A 22,769-nucleotide genomic window follows, 5' to 3' on the forward strand; every position below is an offset into this window, starting at 1 on the left:
GTTCAATTCCTGGCACCCTACATGGTCTCCTGAGCACCACCAGGAATAATTCCTGAACACAGAGCCATGAGTACACCCAGAGACAGCCAAGTGTGCTCCTGACTCCACGTCCAAAACAAATCTATTAACCTTCGTTATAATGAAGCTGGACAAGCCTCTCAGATACCCTAGCTAAGAAACTATTTTTGGTTCCCTAATAAAACTTTTTAATAAATTAATAAATAAAATATATATTACTTAAAAAAAGAAACTATTTTTGGGTAATCCACAGATTATAATACTATAATTTTCCGGTTTTAAGTCCCTGGTATTCCTCAAACATCCCTTTCTGTATGGTCTATGCTACTGAGAGCCTTGCATAGAAAACATCCTATCCATTCCTTCTCCCACCCATGTACTTAATCTAATTTCTTTGTTCTGTTTTTGGTTTCGGGGCTACATCTGGAGGTGCTCGGGGCTTATGCATGGCTTTGTGCTCAAAAGACCACACGGGGTACTGGGGATTAAACCCAGGTCTGCCATGTATAAGGCAAGGGCCCTGCCCACTGTATTAATCACTCCAGTCCCTGGATTTACTTTCCCTTTCTTCTTTCTTGGTGGGGATAGGGGCTGGGAGTGGGACTTGCACACCAGGTGATGCTCAGTGGTTAGTCCTGGCTCTGCACTCAAGTTATGGCTCCTGGCAGTGCTAGGGGGAAGAATATGGGATCCTACGGATTGAACCTGGGCTGGCCACATGCAAAGCAAACACCCAACCTTGAACTATGACTCCAAGTCCTGGATTCTCCTTTTTAAAAGAGGTGTGAACTGGGGGCCAGAACTTGTCTTGCATACAGCTGACCCAAATCCGATCCCCAGTACCCCATGTGGTCCCCTAAGCATTCCCAGGAATGATTTCTTAGTGTGAACCAGGAGTAATCCCTGAACACTTCCAGGTATGGCCCCCAAACCGAAATAATAAAATAGAATTGGGAACTGTAACTCTGGTTCCCTGTATCTCTGATTTCTCCTTTTCATTTTGAGGGTTTTACTGAACACTCAGGTGGCAAAGGTGAGACCATTATTGCCGTTTTACTCTCCAGACTCCTGACAGACACCGCTAGAGGAAAAGAACCTACCTTTCAAAAGCTGAAAGTAGTCTCAGAAACTCAACTCCACAGGGCACCTCCCCTTCCCCACCGGACCACTGTAAACCAATTTGCCATAGCAGGAGAAGCAAGGAAGCAAGGTCCTTCCCTGCACTGCCAGAGACAGACAGGACGCACTGAAGGACTGCAGCACGTCCAGCCCCAGCTACTGAAGAGGTGTACCACTCTCCACCTGCTCATCTTATGGCTCACCTGCTGCCCTACTTCCTGGAGCCAACCATAAATCTCTTCAGAATCAGTATCAACTCAGTATTCTTTAAAAACTTTGATGCTGCGACAGTGCAAACAGCATTCATTTATTGCTCAACTTCGGCACGGGCACATACACAGTTCATTTTTAAAAACCATTTATACAGATGTTATTGATAAAGCTCATGTAACAACTGAGTGAAAATACAAAGAATATCAAAGCTAAAACACTCTGTAATAAATACAAATACAATGAAAATGATAAACTTTATCTTTAAAAGTCAGTTTGAGGGAAGGAAGAATATTACATTAAATGAACTAATTACATCTAGAAACAAAACAACTCAGCATTTGGTACAATCATCATCCTAACATGTTAAATACTACAAAGGCTACCTGTGACTGTGTGCTGCACTTCAGAACAGAAATGGAAGAGCTGTCCTATCACACTGGAAAGATGGCTGGAACAATCTCTAACTCCCATCAACACAATCAGTTAAATGCATCAGAAGTTCAAAGCGGATTTAGTGTTGTAAAATAAAGCAAATTACACTGTATTTGAAAGGAAACTTATGTTCTGGACTGTAAATATAAGAGAAAAAATGGTAAAAATAAATCCATTTGGGGCAATAGACTGTGCAAAACAAAACGGATACTATAAGCACTTGTTTTTACACCAAGAAATAAGAGCCTCTGACGTTAAACTCACCTCTGAACTGCATATGGGCTCTACAAAGTAACCTCTATTCATAACTAAGCATGGGTGACGGAAAGGCAATGAAATCATGAATGTGAAATAACACAACTAGGGGATGAATTAGAAAAAACTCAGGAGGAACATGCGGAAATAAATATTCACATTAAATATGAAGTGCAAGTCCAAGGCTTAATGACACATGGGGAACGATATGTGTAGCACCTATATGGAAGTAAGCAGGTAACATTGTGAAATTGAAATCTAAATCATACGTTTTTATAAATTATGTTGATATAATAGACTGTTAGGGTAATTTGTTTTAAAGCTCTATTAAGTATAATATCTTTATTATAAAGTTTAAAAGGCACTAAAAAAAGCGATGGTATTTGCCTGCTTCGTAATATACATTACGTTAGTATCATTTCATTATTACTGTCAGTTATGACTTCTCTCGCATTCATCACATACGGAACGATTGTAAGAGTAGGCACAGTTGCACTGCACTAGTGCTTCAATGTAAGGACGATGGACCTGCAGCCAGTAAGGTGCAATCATGAAAGCTGAAAACAGACCACCAAATACTATACAGAAACCTCTAAATATTAAGATGTGCTTCAGAACTATTAAGAAAGCTGTAGAAAAACAACTGTTTGGGAAGAAATAGGTTAGCGTAAGTACATTGCCACTGCACAGCTGTGACTAGACAAGCTTGCCTATAGCAGTTAAATTTGGCTGAATGCTGCCCAAGTAGTTCTTTGTGTTTTTTTAAGCAGCGAAATTTCAACTTCTGTTACCCGACCCACCTTCCCCACACCCATGAAAATTTTGTGGAATACTTATAAATGAAAAACTACAGCTGCTCTGGATAAAGGGGCTGTGGGTTGGGGAGTTAGAGGACCCTGCTCTAATACCAACCAGGTCTTTCCTCTTCTCCTTCTGCCCCACTTTCCTTTTAAACTGTTACTCCTTTAAGGAACCCTCTGGTCCAAGAGCACAGACTGAAAAACAAATCCATCAAATGAAAGAACACAAAGAACTATTATTTGATAACGAAGCTGCAAAATTTAAAGAAAGCTCTCATCAAAATGTGGTTTTCAATTTTAATATAGATATATTAAAAAGAACAGAGCTTATTTCTGATGGGTGAATTTAAAACTCCACCTATGAGTTCAGATTTTTTCCCAATCCCTCATTCCAAAATTTCGGTTGACTTCTGGATTGTGCATTATGCTTCAAGTCTTAAAGGTGAAATCTGAACAGTTCAAAATCAAATCACTGGTATTACCTTACATTTCCAAAATTAATTCATTTTTTAAAGTTACAGAGCGAGAATCAGTTTCTTCGGGAATCACATCCCTGGCCCCACTGCCCACCACTTTATTTTAGGTAAAGCAGGGTGTTCTAACCTTGATACCATAATCTTCAATGTAATATTTTTCCTCCTTTATAACTTGATTCATATTATGAGAAGCTGAACAAAGAACTGGATGGCTTACTTGATAGACGCTTAGACCATACTTTAAGGTCTGGTGCACCTGTCTTCAAGACTTTGGCTTAAGAAACTGTCTATATATTAAAGATAAACTAATTCAGCAAAAGAACGAAAAGTCCATCCTTTCCAGGTGATCTGGGCTTCTATACACATATAGTATTCCATTTAAGATAAAGAGTAACTCCAAGATGCCTGATCAGATTGACATGACATAAAAAAGTAAGGACTGTTTTTTAAGACTGGGAGCCCCTGAAGGCATCTTATTGTAGCAACGAAGCTACTAAATTTAAATGGTTGCATAATGAAGTGGACAACTAAAACCATAGCGCAGTATTCCAGGAAAATTCATGCTTGAAAAATAGTTTTAAAAACTCACTTTAAATAAGTTGAAACATATAATGCTTTTAAAATATAATGCTTTGCTATACAAAATGTAACTAAACATGTAAATTGCTTAAATTTTTAAGGATGATTCTTTTAGCCAGTTGTTTATAAAGGTAGAATAATTCAAAATAATTTTATTTTATTTTTTTTACAAAGAGCAAGTACAGGAGCTGTTCAAAATCATGTATTCAATCAAAAAGAAATGTGACTTGTACCGACTGCTGAAGTTGTCTTGATGCTGGAGACCTGAAATCTGCGGAGTGATCTGGATAGATTGCCTCTATAAAAATAGTAGTAGTCTTTAAGTGTAGAATCCTGCCTAACTCTGGAAATGTAGGAAAAGTCAGCATTCTTTAGGTTCAAGATACTAATTTAAATAGCAGCTGAATGTGGCCTCATGGCAAAACATAAGGACCTCTTTTTCCCTTGAAAAGGAATTTCAAAATTGTCTTTTCCCCTCACAGTGTCCTAAAAAAAATTTTTTTTAAAGGGAGGGGGAAGGGACATTTTCCTGTTTTTCAGCATTCCTTGAAACTGCTGAAAGGAGGCAGTCAGTCAGGGGTATAAATAGAGTCCTGGGTAAATCCTTGAAGTCTGTCATTCCACAGCAAATCCACATGTTTCTTCAATGGCTGTTAGCAGCTTTTCATATAACTTTTCATAGCTTTCATAGGGCGGAATGTCTATTCGATTGAAGCTGTGAATAAACAAATCAGATTTCACACAGTTTATTATGAATTAGTCACAACTGGCCTAGTAAAGTATTATATATAATGCACACCACTGCCTATAGCACATGCAAAACTTAAAAGGAGAAAATTAAAATGGAGGAAAAGGTCCTATTTCTCTCAAGTTTACCACTCTGAGGAATTCTCATCAATTTCTGAATAATCTTTTTATTTAATTTTTACCTAAATTTTTATTTAAATTTATTTTAGGTGCTGGGGTTTTACAAAATTGTTAATGGTAGCATTTCATGAATAACACCTTCCAGCACCAGAGTGTCCTTCCTCTACCCTAATCCCAGTGTCCCCTGCCCTCCCCTCCCTCATGGAAAGTTTCCTAATAAGGACCAGCTCTCAATTTCTATTGCCTTTGGGCTTTTGTTATTGTGACTAACGTTATATTAACCTATATTGTGACTAACCTTAAATTACATAAAAGAGATGCCTGCTCCTTTTAGGCTTCCATTTAATAGTTAGAACAATAAATGAAAAGTCAGATCTGTGTGAACTAATAGCTCTGTACCCCATGGGGGAGGGGCACTGATGCTATAAAAATAACTTACCAAGTGTGGGCTTTCGGCAGGTTGTTTGTGCAGGCATCAATCTGGTGTATGGTAAAGAGCCGTGGGCCTGCGGCACCTGCAGACGTAAATGTGGGTCACATCACTCCAGGTGCATGTGCATTAAGCTTGGAAACCCAAGAATAACACTGGTACATAAAGCCCAGGGTCTAAGAACAGGGGGAATAGTGATGACACATCGTAAACCGCCAAAAGGCAGCAGGAAAATAATCCAGGTACCGAACACTGAGAGTGACCTTGGATAAGGCTAGGTTTCCTTAATAAGCTACATTTCAATTCAAGAGGAAAGTTCAGGATTGAAATCTTTTTATTTATTTTGGTTTTTTGGCCACACCCGGCTGGGCGTAGGACTTATTCCTGGCTCTGCATTCAGAGATCACTGCTGCTAAGGATGGGGGACCAGATAGGGTGCCAGGAATTGAACCCAGGTTGGCCATGTGCCCACTGTATACCATTTCCCCAACCCTTAGGATTGAAATCTTTTGCCAACTTCTATCTTCTATAGAAAAATTAAGGACTTTAACTTATAGGAAAGACAACTAATCAAATGATAACATATAATAATTTAGGTTTTGTGACTCAAACTTGACTGACAGCAGAATATAAACAGTCTATAGAATAAATTTTAGTTAACATAAGACACATAAATGTGGGTATGCAATTTTTCTTTAGGTATCTGGGAAGTCTGGTGAGATCTCCACAAAGAAAATGTAAACGCAACTGAAAGGGCACTTTCCCCATGAGCTTTCCCTACGTGCACTGTGGGCAACACTGATGGCTTATGCACTAGTCTTGCTATGTATATCCTGTTATCACCAGAAGCAGCAGAGGCTTTGAAAATGAGACTCTTCAGAGACAAAATTAAGTAACTGCCTGCCCTCCAGGGATACAATCATTAGTGACATTATCAACTGATCCCAAAATTAAACAGCTAGTTCACAGAAAACAGCTTTTTATAAATACATGGTCGGATGGCATGCAATAATTAAAGTGCACTGATCAAATGAATAACTTCCATGATTCATGCTGTCTCTGTTAAAAAAAAAAAAAAAAGATGAAAAATGTTGAGGGAGAGGCATTCCAAAGGGCAAATGCTTTGCCAGACTGAAATGTGACCAGGGAAATAGGTAGGCACTTTCCTCTAAGAGTATGCAACAATTTAAAGCAGGGGATGAAACACTGAACAAGGAAGCATACGGACTCTAGCATGTAGCACTCACTATGATCACAGAGAACCCAGCAGAAAAGGCGCTCGGGAGGGGAACAAAAGAAAAGAAGGAGAAGAAGGCATCAAGATATTCAAGTTTCAGGTAAGAAATAGAGTGGAAAGAGAGCTTGCTTACAACACATGGTGTGTAAACTATAGATCAAATACTAACTCCCTCCCCACAATTATTAGCCACCACAACAGCTGGCCCTGTCTCTTTTACCTTGTAAAGCTTTGAAGCCCTGCAAAGGCACTCTTGATGATCCTGTCACAAACTGAAGTAACCGTGCTCGTCGCTCTTCGTCAAAAAATTCCACAGCTTTCCAGAACCACTTGACAACATTGCTGTCTGGTGTACAATGTTTTAACCGAGTGTTTACCTTCCAGTCATTAACATCGATCTTTCCAAGTCCACAAATAATCAGCTGTAAAAATGTTGCACAAATAATGAAACCCACGTTAAGCCAAAAATTCCACGAAGTAGAACTTCCTTTATTCCCCTAACATAATTCCTAAGAATACAAATCAGAATCATCTGCAATACTTTTCAAATTATACATACCAGGCTCTATTCTGAAAATTTTTGTTTTGTTTTGTTATGGGGAGACACCAGTGCTCAGGGGACCATACAGGATACAGGATTAAACCCAACTTGGCCTCATCCACTGTACTACCTTTCCAGCCCCCCTGTGCTAAATTTTAATTCTGTGAGTCTGAGATCTATATTTTAAATGTTCACTACCTACCCAAATGGCAAGATCGAAATTTCTGATTTCACAGTGAAGTGTATTTTTTAATAACCAGAAGTTAAACTCAAATAGTAAATATAATTTATATATGCTTTAAAATCTTCATCAGGTTATTCTCATTTTAACACTTCATCAGCTATGGGACCCGTGGCAATTTGGTTCCAGTGCTTTAATGACAGCAGTTGTCTATTTCACTCTATCCTACTGAAGCAACACAGTGGTCAGTAGCAGTGACCAAACTTATGGAATGTGTGAAGAGATGATACATTTTATGAGATTACCTTAAAAACTGCATACAAGTATCAAATATATAAGTGTATTAGTAGACTTATTAATGCACTGTTTGGCATCCTAAAGCAGGACCAGTATACATGAACTGTATCAAAATTGCTTCAGAATCACTTTTTACTTCACTCATCCTTAGAGTCCGAGACTATCAAGGTATGCTTATAGATTTTACATAAAGGTGCAAAAGTATATATTGTATATTAAAGTATATACATGTAAAACATAATGTATATTAAAGTGTATATATATATATTTTTTGGAGGGAAGGATTTAGGTATTCGATAGCTGTGCTCAGGAATGACTTAAGGCAGTTGCTTAGGGGACCACATGCAGTGCCAGAGGTCAAACCAGGGTCAGTTGTGTGCACAGTAAGCACCTCAGCCCCTGGAGTATCTCTAGAACCTACTACAAATAATTTTTTTTCTTTTGGCAGGAGAGATATCTGGACCACACCTGGCAGTGCTCAGGGCTTATTCCTGGCTCTGCACTCAGGGATCACTCCTGGCGGTGCTTGGGGGATCAAAGGGATGCTAGAGATTGAAAATGTGTGTCAGCTGCATGCAAGGCAAGCACCCTACCTACTGTACTAGCATACCAGCCCCACAATTATTTTTTATAATAGTAAATTATATGCATAATATAAAACATACTATAACTGGCAAATTCTAGTGCCTATTTAATCCTAGCAAACCAGTATGTTCTATCCATATTATTTTTATAAAATTTTAATTTCATTAGCTATAGAAACATAATAAACATTAACCCTAGTGGGAAAAAAAACACAATTTCTATAAGGCTCTGAAAAGATTACTGAATCATAACTACACTCAATAAATATCTATTCAAATAGGGTTACAGAAATACGTATTTATAGCACAAAAGATGGCTCCTAAATTCTTCAGTGGAATGGTAAGTTAGGGTCAAAAGGATTAAAATAAATTGCATTTCAACACTGCTGCCATTGCTGCTAAGTCTGCCTCTTCTTCATGTCATTTCACTACTGAAAAATTAGGTACAAAGAAATGCCAATCTTTTTGGGTATATTTGCTAACAGATCTGTTAATGGATTTAGTTGGAAAGGACACAGTAGTTTTGTATAATGTTCCATGAATAGTTTATTTGTAGACTCCAAATACACACTGGTTTTGGGGCCACATTTGACAGTGCTGTGAACTACTCCTAAGTTGGTGCTCAGAAGACCCAAGCTATTCCAGGGATGAAATATGAGGCTCCCTCAAGCAAACCATGTGCTCCAGCATTTTGAGTTATCTCCATGGGTCCATACCTCAAATATTTATGCTATCACTTGTCATTAATTAATTTTAGGACCTCTGATCACAAGTCTCACAATGGAGACGTTTACTGGTACCAGCAAATCAATGAGCAACAGGATGACTGATACAGTGACAGGACCTCTGATAGGGGAAAAAAAACTCATTGTTTTTCTCAAAATGGAAATTCAGGTCTGTTGGTTAAAAGTCTTAGTTATAAAAACAGGCCTAAGGTATTTATGGGCCAGTTTTATAAGACAACAAAAAAGTAATCTGTTTATTATAAATAGTTAGCAATGAATGTTTCTAAAAAGAATAAGGATGTTAGGTAAGTTTATACAAACCATTTTAATTATTTCCTCTATACTTTCATCAAAGCTTTTTGCAAAATTTGACATAAACCCAACTGAGCGTAAGCTTTTATCCAAATTAATTTCAATGTTGTAGAGAAAAATTAATAACTAAAGAGCCACTTAAGTAATTTAAGAGATGAAACTGCTGAGTGAAATCAGTCAGATGGAGAGAGACAAACATAGAATGACTGCACTCATTTGGGGGGATATAAAAAAAAAAAAAAACAGAGTATGTGAGCAATACCCAAAGACAGCAGAATTGTGGACTGGTCCATGGTAGGAGGCATGCTACCTAGGGGGAGGGAGAGTGTAGTTAGGATAGAGAAGGGACCACTATGATAAGGATGGTTGAAAATGATCAATCTGAACAAAAACTGAGTGGTGAAAGGAGGTAAAGTGACATGCATGAAAATCTTTCAGTAACAGTACTGCAGACCACAATGCCTAAAAGGAAAGTAAAAGAGAGAGAGGAGAAAGTGTCTGCCATAGAAGCAGGCTGTGGATGAGAGGCTGAAGGTGGGAGGGAAACTGGGGACATTTGTGGCAGGACATGTGCACTGGTGAAGGAAAGGGTACTGAAACACTGTATGACTGCAGCTCAATAATTAACAATGTTGTAACTGTATATTCCACTGTGATTCAATTAAAATATTTTTTAATTAAAAAATAAAAATACTAACAACAAAAAAGATATAAAATGTAAGCCATGAAACCTGTGAAAACAAGAAAGGATATTTAAATTTTTCAAAGCAGTTTTCCCATAATTACTGATTCTCACAGCCTGCACCAGAAAATTTCAATGGCACCAGAAATACAGCTTTCCTTGGGGGCTGGAGTGATAGCACAGCGGGTAGGGTGTTTGCCTTGCACGCGGCCAACCCGGGTTCGAATCCCAGCATCCCATATGGTCCCTTGAGCACTGCCAGGGATAATTCCTGAGTGCATGAGCCAGGAATGACTCCTGTGCATTGCCAGGTGTGACCCAAAAAGAAAAAAAAAAAATACAGCTTTCCTCTAAAATTAAATAACAGAAAATATATTTTCCTTGTTACACTAAATGATAACATGATATTCATACACCAACCTCTAACTCCTTCTCATCAAATGTCTTCAGCAGATGCTGTGGAATTACTTCATTAAATCCTTTCTGCAGAGCCAGGAATTGTGCCTCAATGCCTCGTAAAAATCTCCAGTTCACATAGAGCCTATAAACAATGGGTAGGAGTTTCAAATGATCAAATATATTCAATTTGATAACTGAATCTCTACGTTAGCAACACTGTGCTTTATCAGCATCTAGTACTAAGAATTTAGTCTAAAATATAAAGTCAAGGCTACAGTGATAGTACAGAGGGTAGGGTGCTTCCCTTGCATGAGGACAATCAGAGTTTGATCCTGGCATCACATACTGGCAACAAATATGATCCCCTGCACCTGCCAGGAGTGATTCCTGAGCACCACCGGGTATATCCCAAAAAAGAAACAAACAAAAAAAAATAAATAAAATATAAAGTCTTGGAGTTCTGAGGGTACATAAATCCTGAGCTGTGAGGCAGTTCTAAGCCAATTAAAAAGTGGAAACCTTGGGGCTAGAGCAATAGCTCAGCGGGTAGGGTGTTTGCCTTGCACTCGGCCGACCCGGGTTCGATTCCCAGCATCCCATATGGTCCCCTGAGCACTGCCAGGGGTGATTCCTGAGTGCAGAGCCAGGTGTGACCCAAAAAGAAAAAAAAAAGTGGAAACCTCATGGGAAAAAAAACAGTATCAATAATTAACTTTCTCTCTTACAAATCTTACTTAATGTTCATCTTCCAAATCTGTCAACACTTCATTTTCCAAACTTGAAAAAATAATTCCCTGAGAAGTAACATCAGTATTGCCTACTCTGAACCTCTTGTTTTTCGGTTTTGTTTTGGTTTGGGGGACAAATACAGCAGTACTCTGGTACCATGCAGTGTTAGGGATCAAATCCGGGCCTCCTGAAATGCAGTGTATGCACTCAGTCTGTTAGGCTTTCTCTCTGGTTAGGAAACCCCACTTTTCAAAAAACAGGACCCACTAAAAAACTAAAATGAAAACAGGACTCAGGGATGAGCACGAGGGGACATATGTGACACTGCTGGGGAGGGCCCTGCAGCACCCGGACCCCACTGAGGGCGATTGCACATGCGGAACATGTACTCTTCTCTTGAGCCACGTTCCCGGCCCAGGACCTCACCTTAGTTTAAGGGGACTGCACATTTATAAAAAGGGGTCTTGTTGTTTGTCTTGGGGTTCTGGGGTATACTGGCAATGCTCAGATTTCACTCCCGGCTCTGCAACTCAGGAATCACTCCTGGTGGAACTCAGGGGACCACACGGGATACAAACTGGCATAGGCAGGCACGCTACCTACTATCTCCTCAGCCCCATAAAAAGTCTTTCTCTGTAAATTCTGTTAGTCTCAGACTGTTTCTTGCCAAGGTATCATTATTTTGTGCTATAAATATGACAATTCTGGAGAGTGGGACACAGCAACTGAGAATTCCATAAAAGATCCTGTAAGTGATCTTTTCATTTCACACTAATGAAAGTCAGAAAATTCCCATTCATTCTTAGATTTTTTTTTTTGTCGGTTGTTGGGTGTCCATATACATGAAATATTTTCATAAATTAATTTATTCATAACAGTACTATAAATAAATTCATTTTTTATTTCTTGAATTTTTTTTTAGGAGGCAGTGTTAGGAAGCAGGTATGCCCTTTACCATACGCCCAGCCATAACTATGAGAGCGTTTCCTTTGTTTCGGTTTGAGAGTTAAGGCACCTGCTGTATTATCTCTCCAGCCCCTGGTTCGACTTATGGGACATAATCATTGGTACGCAGGGCTTAGTCCTAGCTTATTTCTGGTTGTGCTTTTGAGTTCCAGGGATCAAACCACAGTCTGTCACAAGCAAAGCAAGTACCTCAATCCTTGCATGATCTCTCTATTCTCAGCCATTATTTTCTTAGTAAGATTTCCTTCTCTTTAAATTAACTACAAGAATATAAAGTACAGGGCTGAAGCGATAGCACAGCGGGTAGGGCGTTTGCTTTGCACGCAGCTGACCCGGGTTCGATTCCCAGCATCCCATATGGTCCCCTGAGCACCGCCAGGAGTAATATAAATGTATATAAAGTACATGTTATAATACATGCAACATATAAAATACGTGTTAATTGATGTTGGTAACACTTCTAGGTAAATAGCGGGCAGTTACAGATACAAAAATTACAGGTAGAGGGGCTGGAGCGATAGCACAGCGGGTAGGTCATTTGCCTTGCACGCGGCCGACCCGGGTTCTAATCCCAGTGTCCCATATGGTCCCCTGAGCACCGCCAGGGGTAATTCCTGAGTGAAGAGCCAGGAGTAACCCCTGTGCATCGCCGGTGTGACCCAAAAACCAAAAAATAAAAAAATTAAAAAATAATAAAAAATAAAATTAAAAAAAAAAATTACAGGTAGATTTAACTATGCAGCTATGCAGGAGGGTGGTGTCCCTATCCCTTGAGTTGTTCAAGGGATACCTGTAAAAAGAAAAATCAAATCATAACTATGGATACAGTAAAATTTAAAAGTTCTCTCTTTTTTTCTGGTCATAGTCAGCAGTGCTCAGGGCTTACGCTTGGCTCGGTGCTCAGGGGTCACTCCTGCTGGTGCTTGAGTGATGAGAGTGATAGGGTGCTAGGGCCCAGACCCGGGCTGGCCACCTGCAAGGCAAATGCCCTACCTGCTGTACTATCTCTCTGGCCCCTAAAAGCTCATTCCCCCCCCCTTCACTTCCAGTTAACACCTTACTGTGCCTGTCCTGGACACATACGACATTTTGTTTGTTATATAGGCTTCCTGATCCAATGTTCCATTTAATTATAAAACAACACTGTTCTTTTACAGTCCTTCAAAGATCTGCTTTTCAGATTTGACAGCCTATGTGTATTTTTCTTTTAATTATGCACATAATATTCTATTGACTCTATGCAATTAACCATTATACTATAAGAACATTTTAGAAATCTTAAATATCTCAACACTATTTTAACAGAACATCTTACTCACATTACTTTAAAATGGAGCCACAAGTTAAAAGGCATGTGCATGTTCACTTATTTTGGTGGTGGTTATCAAGTTGTTTAGGAAAAAAAAATCTGGGGCTAAAGAGAGTAGCAAGTAAAATGCTTGCCTTACACGCATCTGACACAGGTTCCATTTCTGGGTTTAACCCATCAGTACCCCAGATGGTCCTCAGAACCTTCTAGAAGTGATCCCAAAGTACCACCAGGTATAGGTCCCAAACATTAAAACAAAAAAAGATATACCAGTGATGTTCCTTCCATCATCATTACATGAAACTAATGGTCCTCATTTATAAACTATGAAAACTTCAGTAAGACTGAGCTGGGTTCATTCCCTGGCTCTGATGGGGGAGGGAAGAAAAAAGATTTAGGAACAAAATTTTTAAGCTAAAAATTTAAAATGATGTACATATAGTTAAGTCTAAACTCCAAAATTTGATTACCAAAAAAAAAATTAAAATAATCATAGGGGCTAGAGTGATAGCACAGCAGGTAGGGCATTTGCCTTACACACGGTCAACCCGGGTTCGATTACCAGCATCCCATATTGTCCCCCGAACACGGCCAGGAGTAATTCCTGAGTGCAGAGCCAGGAGTAACCCCTGTGCAACGCTGAATGTGACCCCAAAAGCACACAAAAAAAATTTGATTACCATAACTTTATAGTTAAAAGCCTACAACACACTAGTTGATAAACAGGAAAAGAGCCAGTAACACAGCATAAAATAGTTAGTCGTTGTATCTCCACGCATACGGTCCTATGTACCATGTTTCCTAGTATTCATATTTTGTATAGCCCCTCCGCCACACTGAGCCTGGGCCAGCCTGAGATTCAAATCAACCAAAGCAAAACAATACAGCAGAGTCAGAGTGATGTTGAATAGTTCCAGGCTTCCGGGAAAACAGCAAAAGGGGAAGTCTAGGTTTCTTGCCAGAAAGGAGTAATGGTATGAATGAGAGGCCCCTCCTGCAAAGGAAAAGTCTAGTCACAGTGAGAACTGGGTCCCCTGATGGTGTCCGGGAGGCGATTCCAACCAGCCATTCGCTATTTAGTCCTAGCTGAGGCATCAAATATGTTAGTGAAGAGGCCATCTTGATTTTTTCAGTTCCATCTGACACATGAAGGTCTGAGGTGCAATCCCTGTTCTCTGTCATAATTCCTGACCTACAGAATTGTGGAAAATAAAATGGTGGTTGTTTTAAAGGCAGCTACCGAGAGTATCCCACCTGCACGGCAGAGCCTGGCAAGCTACCCATGGTGTATTCGATATGCCAAAAACAGTAACAACAAGTCTCACAATGGAGACGTTACTGGTGCCCATTCGAGCAAATTGATGAACAACGGGACAGCAGTGCAGTAAATTTTGTAGCAATGCATTAACTCTACCTAAACACTTAAAATGGTTCTGAAAACTGCCATTCCAGAACATTAAAACTATTCTCAGGCTTCAAGACACGAAAGTGTTTACCTGACATATTCCTTTTTATTTTCTTCAGTAACAGGGATACTTTTGCCATTTGGTTTAAGTTCATGTTGAATAATTTCACCATATGCATTATGTTCTACACAGAAGGTATGGTCCAAAACACCTGTAATATCATTTTCACTGGAAAAGAAAGAGGAAAAGATACTTAGTGGAAAGTCTAAAACACAGATTCTTAGATGTACTGATTGGTGAGACCAAGATAGCTTCATGACAAATATAAGGTAAAATTTCCTGGGCATAAAAATTAAAGACTTTTAACCTGTATAAACACAAAAACATCGAACTTTCTGAATAATGAGAAAGAGCTGGACAAAGCTGGCCTTATACAAGGAATCTTCCAATTATTTCAGAAAGAAGCCCCTCCTTGAATGTGGGTACACCAAAATGACCAAAAGCCTCAGAATCCCTAATGAGAAAGATCCTTTTATTTGAAAAGATAAATACTATCACTGTATCTTCATAAACAAAATGCCCTCCTATAAAACAGAACTGGTTCTTACAGATATCCTTTCAAAAGTGTAATCTCAGGCCCAGGGATGTGACTTGGTAGTAGAGCATATGACTTGCATGTGTGAAGCACCACACAAGTTAATGATGATGATGCTGATGAAAGCATGGTTTTCAAAAATCACTCCAGTAGAAATTTTATTTCTATCTATATTTATACTCGAACACATATAGATTTTATGTAGTAGTACTTTATTTTTTTCCCTGGTTTCTGAGTCACTCCAGGCTGTGCTCAGGGATTATTCCTGGCTTTGTGCTCAGAAATCACCTTGGTCATGCTTAGGGGACTGTTTATGTGGTGCCAGGAACCAAACCTAAGTTGGCCCCAGACAAGGCAAGTGCCCTACCTGCTGTACTATCTCTCCATCCCTGTAATACTTTTTAGAAAGACTATGATATCAGGTTTTTTTCTTTTTTTTGGTTGTTGGGTCATAGCCTGACTATCAGTGTACCTGCGAGGGAAGCATCTTAACCCCTGCACTCTCTACTCTCTCTCCAGCCTCTAGATTTCTTTTTTCTCTTTAAAGCAGTAACATCATCGCTTCTTGGCCTTTTGGCTAAGATCAAGTGTAAAGTAGTAACATCAACTTTTGGGAATTCATAACATATAAGAAAGCAAAAAAGAGGAAAAGTCCGACGTGGTTCTACCACTCAAATTATTTATCAACCTATGCATCGTTTTTTTAATTAAAAAAAAAAAAGTACATTTTAGAAGTCAGATAGTTAAGGTACTTGCTTTACATCCCACTGACCCCGGTTTGAATCCCGGGCACGACACTCCTGCGCCGGGAACTGTAAGTCCCTGAGCACTGCTGGGTGTGGCCCAAAGCATCACCCCCAAAAAGTACTTTATAACACTTATTTATTATAATAAGGAGACAGAAAATCCAATACATACAGTATCCACACTAAACTGTTATGAAGATCTGGATCAACTAACTCCATGTCATCCAAAGTAATTGACTTTCCAAGCAACTGTTTGTAAAAAGGCAACGTGAAACCACCGTCAATATAATGTCCATGAAATACAGCCATTCCCATTATTCGTCCAACAAAGTGGAAATATGATAGATGTTCCTGAGATTGAAAAGAGTTTATAGATTCAAGTTAGATACTGTCTGGGGAATTTTTAATAAAAACTAAATATTTAAACATTAATCTTTTCTTACAATAAGTATCAGCTAACCCTATAATTTATAAGTATTTAAATGGATTACACATATGATCAAAATCAGTCCAGGATAGTATACAACCACTAGGAAAAATGAAGTATGAAATTCGCTTATACACGGATGAACATAGAGAGCATCATGCTGAGTGAAATGAGTCGGAGGGAGAGGGACAGATATAGAATGATCACACTCATTTGTCGGCTCTAAAAAAAAAGTATGAGATTAATACCCAAAGACAGTAGAAACAAGGGCTAGGAGGACTGGCCTATGGCTGGAAACTTGCCATGGTGGGGTTGGGGGTGAGATGGGCGGGGAGGGGGACACAGTGCAGTTAGGGCAAGAAGAGAACACTATGACAATGATAGTTGGAAATGGTCATACTGGACAAGAACTGGGTGCTAAAAGGAGGTAATACATGATAAACTTTCAGTACCTGTAAAGCAACCGAGAGAGAGGAGAGAGAGAGGTGAGAGAGAGAAGAGAAGAGAAGAGAGAGAAGGAGAGAAAGAGAGAAAGTGAGAGAGAGAGAGAGAGAGAGAGAGAGAGAGAGAGAGAGAGAGAGAGAGAGAGAGAGAGAGAGAGAGAGAGCTCCAGAGAGGCATCTTGGGGGAGCAGGGGAGTGGCAGTAGGAAACTGGGGACACTGGTGGTGGGAAATGTACATGGGTGTTGGAACTTTATATGACTGGAAACCCAATTATGAACAACTTTGCAGCTGTGTGTCTTACAGTGATCCAATAAAAAAGGGGAAAAGAAAGATAAACCACACACACACACACACACACACACACACACACACACACACACACACACACACACACACAAAACCCACAACAACCCAGTCCAGGGATGTACCTCAGTGGTATAGCACATGCCTTCCCTGATATAACAATTTTTTTAAAAAAGGATTGACAAAGCTCAAAAGTTGTTTCTATAGGGCATGCTTTATAAGTCTCTAGCTACTATAAAATAGTATTCCATAGTCAATGTCTCCCTAGAAATATTACGAAATTAAGAAATTTCATAATTTTTTTTTTGGCTTTTTGGGTCATACCCAGTGATGCTCAGGGGTTACTCCTGGCTCTGAACTCAGGCTCTGAACTCCTGGCAGTGCTTGGGTGACCATACGGGATGCTGGGAATCGAACCCGGGTCGGCAAGGCAAATGCCTTACCTGCTGTGCTATCGTTCCAGCCCTTCATCAAATATTTCTATAATTTAAAATTAAGTTCAAATCACAGCCCTTTCGTAGCTTCATTAAGCTACTTGCAGATGTCATCCCCTTCTTCACCTTCCATCTCCTGCTGAATCCCTACAAGTCTGGTTCTGTCATGACAAAAGTATCTTTCAATCCTAAAGTTTTACTTCCTTGATATAATTAGAAATGAACTTTGTTTTATTTTTTACAGATTTTATTTATTTACTGGTTTCTGGGATCACATCCGGCAATGATCAAGGATTACTCCTGTCTCTGCACTCAGGAACTACTCCTGGCATTGCTCAGGCGACCATACAGGATCCTAGGAATCGACCTGGGTCAGTCATGTGCAAGGCACACTTCCTACCCGTTGTACTATCTCTTCGGCTTCCAGAAATAAACTTTAAATCATCACAGATTTGGGCTGGAGCAATAGCACAGCGGGTAGGGCATTTGCCTTGCACATGGACGACCAGGGTTCGATTCCCAGCATCCCATATGGCCCCCTGAGCACTGCCAGGGCTAATTCCTGAGTGCAGAACCAGGAGGAACCCCTGTGCATCACCGGGTGTAACCCAAAAAGCAAAAAAATAATAATAAAATCATCACAGATTTTAGGTCACAAGTCTACTGGACTACACTTAAACTGGGCTAGAGTTCTCATTCTGCCCGACACTTGCAAAGCACATATAGGCAAATTACTCAATTTACTAGGACTAGATCTTGAAAACTGGAAAACTGAAAATAGTAATATCTGAATAGAGTCTCTGTAAGGGGCCTGAAAAACGGCTCAAGTGGTATGGAGAGTACATGCCTAGCATGTGTGAAGCCTTAGGTTCAACTTCTAGCATTATTAGGTATGCTCCCCAGTCCCACAACATAAAAGGGTCTCTGTGAGAAGTAAAGTCAGATGATGAAACTCGGGGCAGTAAGCCTGACAATTGTGAAATATTTAACAAACAGATGCTGTTCTTTTCTACAGCAGAATGGACTCCCGAAACTGGACTGTCACCTAAAACAATCTTCCCTTTATAAAAGATTTTTTATAATTAATTTGGACTGTTAACCATATTTTGAGTCATAACATCTTTTATAATGATATTTTGTTGGCTGGATATTTGCATTTTAAATTTCTTATTAGGAAAAAAATTTTTCAAGCTTATCTTGAAACCTTTTTTTTTTTTTTTTTTTTTTTGCTTTTTGGGTCACACCTGGCAATGCACAGGAGTTACTTCTGGCTCTGCACTCAGGAATCATCCCTGGCGATGCCCAGAGAACCATACGGGTATTCTGGGAATTGAACCAAGGTTGGCCTCGTGCAAGGCCTCATGCCCTACCTGCTGTGCTATTGCTCCAGCCCCATTATCTTGAAACTTTTTAACCAAAAAAATGATTTTGTTTCCATTTTACAAGTTTAGACATTGTAATTACAAAAAATTTTAAAGTTATAGACCAAAAAAAAATCCATAAGCTAATAACCAGAGATAACTACCAATAATATCATAGTGTAAAAACCTTTCAATATACTTTACATATACTTACCAAAATTATGCCAAACTATTTTGTAACTTTCTTTTTAGTTAACATATCAAAACAACACCATTTCTTTTAAGAGAGAATTGATATTGTTATGAGGGTCATTGCAGAAGGGTCATGTGGGGGTAATATGGTGCCAGGGGTTGAACCTGGGACCTCCCACAAGGCATATGCATGATTGCTGGAGCCATATCCCTGGCCTACAGGTCACGGTGATGACTACAGAACATGCCCTTATATGAAAAAGTGAAGTAAAAGCAACTAATAACAGATGCTAACTTTCACCAAAGAGAGTTGTATAACACTGTGTTAATACTTAATGTTCAGGGTCTTATTTTAGCACTATTCTTTTCTGAGAACAAACTATATTATTAGCCATGACAAAACTGAGGCTTATGTTAATTAATCTGCCCAATGTCACAAAGTAATGGGATCAGGATATGAACTGATGTCTAACTCCAGAAAATCAGCGCATAGCCATTTATGTCATTCCGCTTTATGTCTTCATTTAATCACCCGGTCCTCTAGGGACAATGTAGCCTCCAGCTGGAACTTCTAGAAGTGAAAATGCAGGAAACACTCCTATATGCAATATATCCAAACTACTGCACATATCCAAAAGTTACTAACTTGAGAAAATTTACTAGAAGATTAACTTCTGTAACTAAGAGTCTGACTTAGGGCAAGAACAGCAATCCTGTGCCACAAGCAATGTTGACATTTATAGGATATTACAGGTCACCAATTAATTGCCATTATCATAACCACCAATCATACCGGGTTAACTGCAGAATCAGGATTGATTTGCAACGTATAGATATCATCTCTCGAATACTGGAAGAGGCCATAGTATGGATTCAACATTTCATGTGACAAAAGATATAGCCATTCCCTGGAAAACAAATACAAAAAGTTTTTGTTAATAAACATACTTTTACTGAGATACACTGCTCCATATAGCAGAATAAATTTTAGGAAAAGAAAATACTAACTATAGATATGTATGAAAAATCTATTACGCCTGAATTTTAAAAATTCTCTTTGTTGTAGTGAAGTTACTTTTCACTCAATACAATTATTTTTCTTGTGGTTCTTGGATTGAGCCTAGAACTTCACACGTGAGCAGTACTCTACCACCAAATGCCTGCTTCTTTTGATGTTATAGTTGGTATATCATAAATTTACTTATTTATTTATTTATTTATTTATTTATTTATTTATTTATGCCTGCGTGCATGCTTTTTGGGTCACACCTGGCGATGCACAGGGATCACGCCTGGCTCTGCACTCAGAAATTACCCCTGACGGTGCTCAGGGGACGATATGGGATGCTGGGAATCAAACCTGGGTCGCCCACATGCAAGGCAAACGCCCTACCCGCTGTGCTATTGCTCCAGCCCCTCACTCAATACAATTTTAACATTTTATGACATTTTTCCATCAGTGAACATAAAGATATCTAGAAGTAACAACTCATACAGTCAAATGGTCTGCTAGCTTTAATTACTAAATCATTTAGTAATTCATTACAAAGAATATGGGTTTATTTCAGAATGTCCATGTTAAGAGGTTCAGAATGACTCAAGGCAGATCACTTATCTTGCATATGTGAAATCCTGGGTTCAATTCCCACCACCACAGAAACAAAACAAAATAAAATTTATTTTTATTTTTATGTTTTTTTAATAAAAATAAAATTTAGATTTTCCTATGATTATATACTTTCTTGGTCTGCTGCCATCATGGTAGGTTTATATGGATAAAGCAACTAAGTTATTCTCACTTTTAGACAAGACTGTGTTTTCTTAGAATTATGTCAGTAAATTTCATTATTCATTTCATCATTCTTTTTTGTATGAATTCTACAGACAGCAAGTCATTTGGTAGAGGTAAGAATATATGAACAGGCACCATCAGGCTGCTGATGCACTTGCTCTGAACAAACATGATGACCTAAAAGTACTAAAAGTACCTGCATTACAAATCATAACGCACAAAAGAGAGAGAAAGAAGAAAAGTGCCTGCCATAGAGGCAGGCTTCAGAGGGTGGGGAGTGGGGGTGAGAAGATTGGGGACTGGTGGGAGGGAAATGGGGGGCACCGGTGGTAGGAAATGAATACTGATGGAGGGAGGAGCGTTGGATGATTGTATGACTGAAACCCAATCAGGAACAGTTTTGTAATGGTCTATCTCACAGATATTCGATAAAAAATTTAAGAAAAAAAATATTTTTAATTTTTAAATAAAAAGTTTTAGTTTTCAATGTTAGAACTCTTTCATCCCACTCTATTGTACTGTATCTTGGTTGATAATACTTCTCAGTATAACATACATTATTCTTTGATAATTTCTAAAATAACATTCACAAATTCACAAAATTGTCACAGATTGGTATAGTCTTGGTAGGAAGGTGTTAAAAATTCTTCATAAAATTTGTAATTGTGGTATTTCTCATGAGCTACATAATAATTGAAGGCTAATTAGCAATATGACTAAATAGTAATACAGTTTATCAGATGATTCAGCTGAGTTAGCTGAGTGGTACATCTTCACAAATCAGAACTTTCCACACACATACCTGGCCTTTCAGGTGTTTCTTGTTCTATGAATCTAGGGTTTGAAAGATGGTGTATCTGAGGAACATGGGTAGTGTTATGCTAATCGTTGAAAGCATAGGATTTGAGGTTAGTGTCCTTGGTTTAGAATTCTGGAAAAAGGAAAACATTGATATACATGTTCTGAGATTCCTTTTTTTCGTGTCTGTGATGCAAAGTTGTGTGTGTGTGTGTGTCTGTAAATATTGCACATGAGAAGTACTGAATAAATAGTCATTATGACTGAAATTTTAAAAAAAAAATAGTAATTGTGGGGCTGCAGTGATAGTACAGCGGGTAGGGCGTTTGCCTTGCACGCAGCTAACCTGGGTTTGATTCCCAGCATCCCATATGGTCCCCTGAGCACCTTGAGGAGTAATTCCTGAGTGCAGAGCCAGGAGTAAACCCTGTGCATTGCAGGGTGTGACCAAAAAAAAAATTTGTAATTGTAGTGTTTGCTTATACTTATATATCTATAAATACCCGCACAGCAGAGCCTGGCAAACTACCTGTGGCATATTTGATATGCCAAAAACAGTAACAAGTCTCACAATGGAGATGTTACTGCGCCCACTCGAGCAAATCGATGAACAACAGGATGACAGTACTACAGTGCATCTATAGATAGGGGAAAAAAAAGAAAAAAGAAGAATACAGGGACAGGCCAGGAAGGGTAAGGCACTAACTTACATGAGGCTGGCCTGGGCTCAATCCCAATCACCACATGTGGTACCTGTAAGCACCACCAGGAGTAATTCCTGAGTAGAGAGCCAAGAGTAAGAGCTGAGCACTGCCAGAGGTGGACCAAAAACAAAGATGATACAGGGAAAGCCTGAATTTTCTGGATGCGATACCACACTACTTCATAACACTTCTTGATTTCAAATGGACATTAATAATTTTTAAACCTCATGATTAAAAGCACCATCACTTGGGGCTGGAGCGATAGCACAGCGGGTAGGGCGTTTGCCTTGCACGCGGCTGACCTGGGTTCTAATCCCAGCATCCCATATGGTCCCCTGAGCACCGCCAGGGGTAATTCCTGAGTGAAGAGCCAGGAGTGACCCCTGTGCATCGCCGGGTGTGACCCAAAAACCAA

General features: G+C 39.1%; 1 protein-coding gene across 1 annotated transcript in view; it reads right to left on the reverse strand.

Annotated features, from left to right (window-relative positions):
* Positions 1 to 1,423: 1,423 nt before the first annotated feature.
* Positions 1,424 to 22,769, reverse strand: part of SMURF2 (SMAD specific E3 ubiquitin protein ligase 2) — a 101,232-nt gene continuing 79,886 nt past the window's right edge. The window contains exons 13-19 of the mRNA XM_055131921.1: positions 19,854 to 19,968; positions 16,071 to 16,249; positions 14,648 to 14,785; positions 10,169 to 10,289; positions 6,647 to 6,848; positions 5,199 to 5,274; positions 1,424 to 4,607 (exon numbers count right to left, since the gene is read on the reverse strand). Coding sequence (XP_054987896.1) covers positions 4,508 to 4,607; positions 5,199 to 5,274; positions 6,647 to 6,848; positions 10,169 to 10,289; positions 14,648 to 14,785; positions 16,071 to 16,249; positions 19,854 to 19,968 — 931 coding nt within the window. The 3' untranslated portion in view covers positions 1,424 to 4,507. The remainder of the gene's footprint in view (positions 4,608 to 5,198; positions 5,275 to 6,646; positions 6,849 to 10,168; positions 10,290 to 14,647; positions 14,786 to 16,070; positions 16,250 to 19,853; positions 19,969 to 22,769) is intronic.

The sequence above is a fragment of the Sorex araneus genome, chromosome 3 (genome assembly GCF_027595985.1).
Source record: "Sorex araneus isolate mSorAra2 chromosome 3, mSorAra2.pri, whole genome shotgun sequence".
Taxonomy (NCBI): Eukaryota; Metazoa; Chordata; class Mammalia; order Eulipotyphla; family Soricidae; genus Sorex; species Sorex araneus.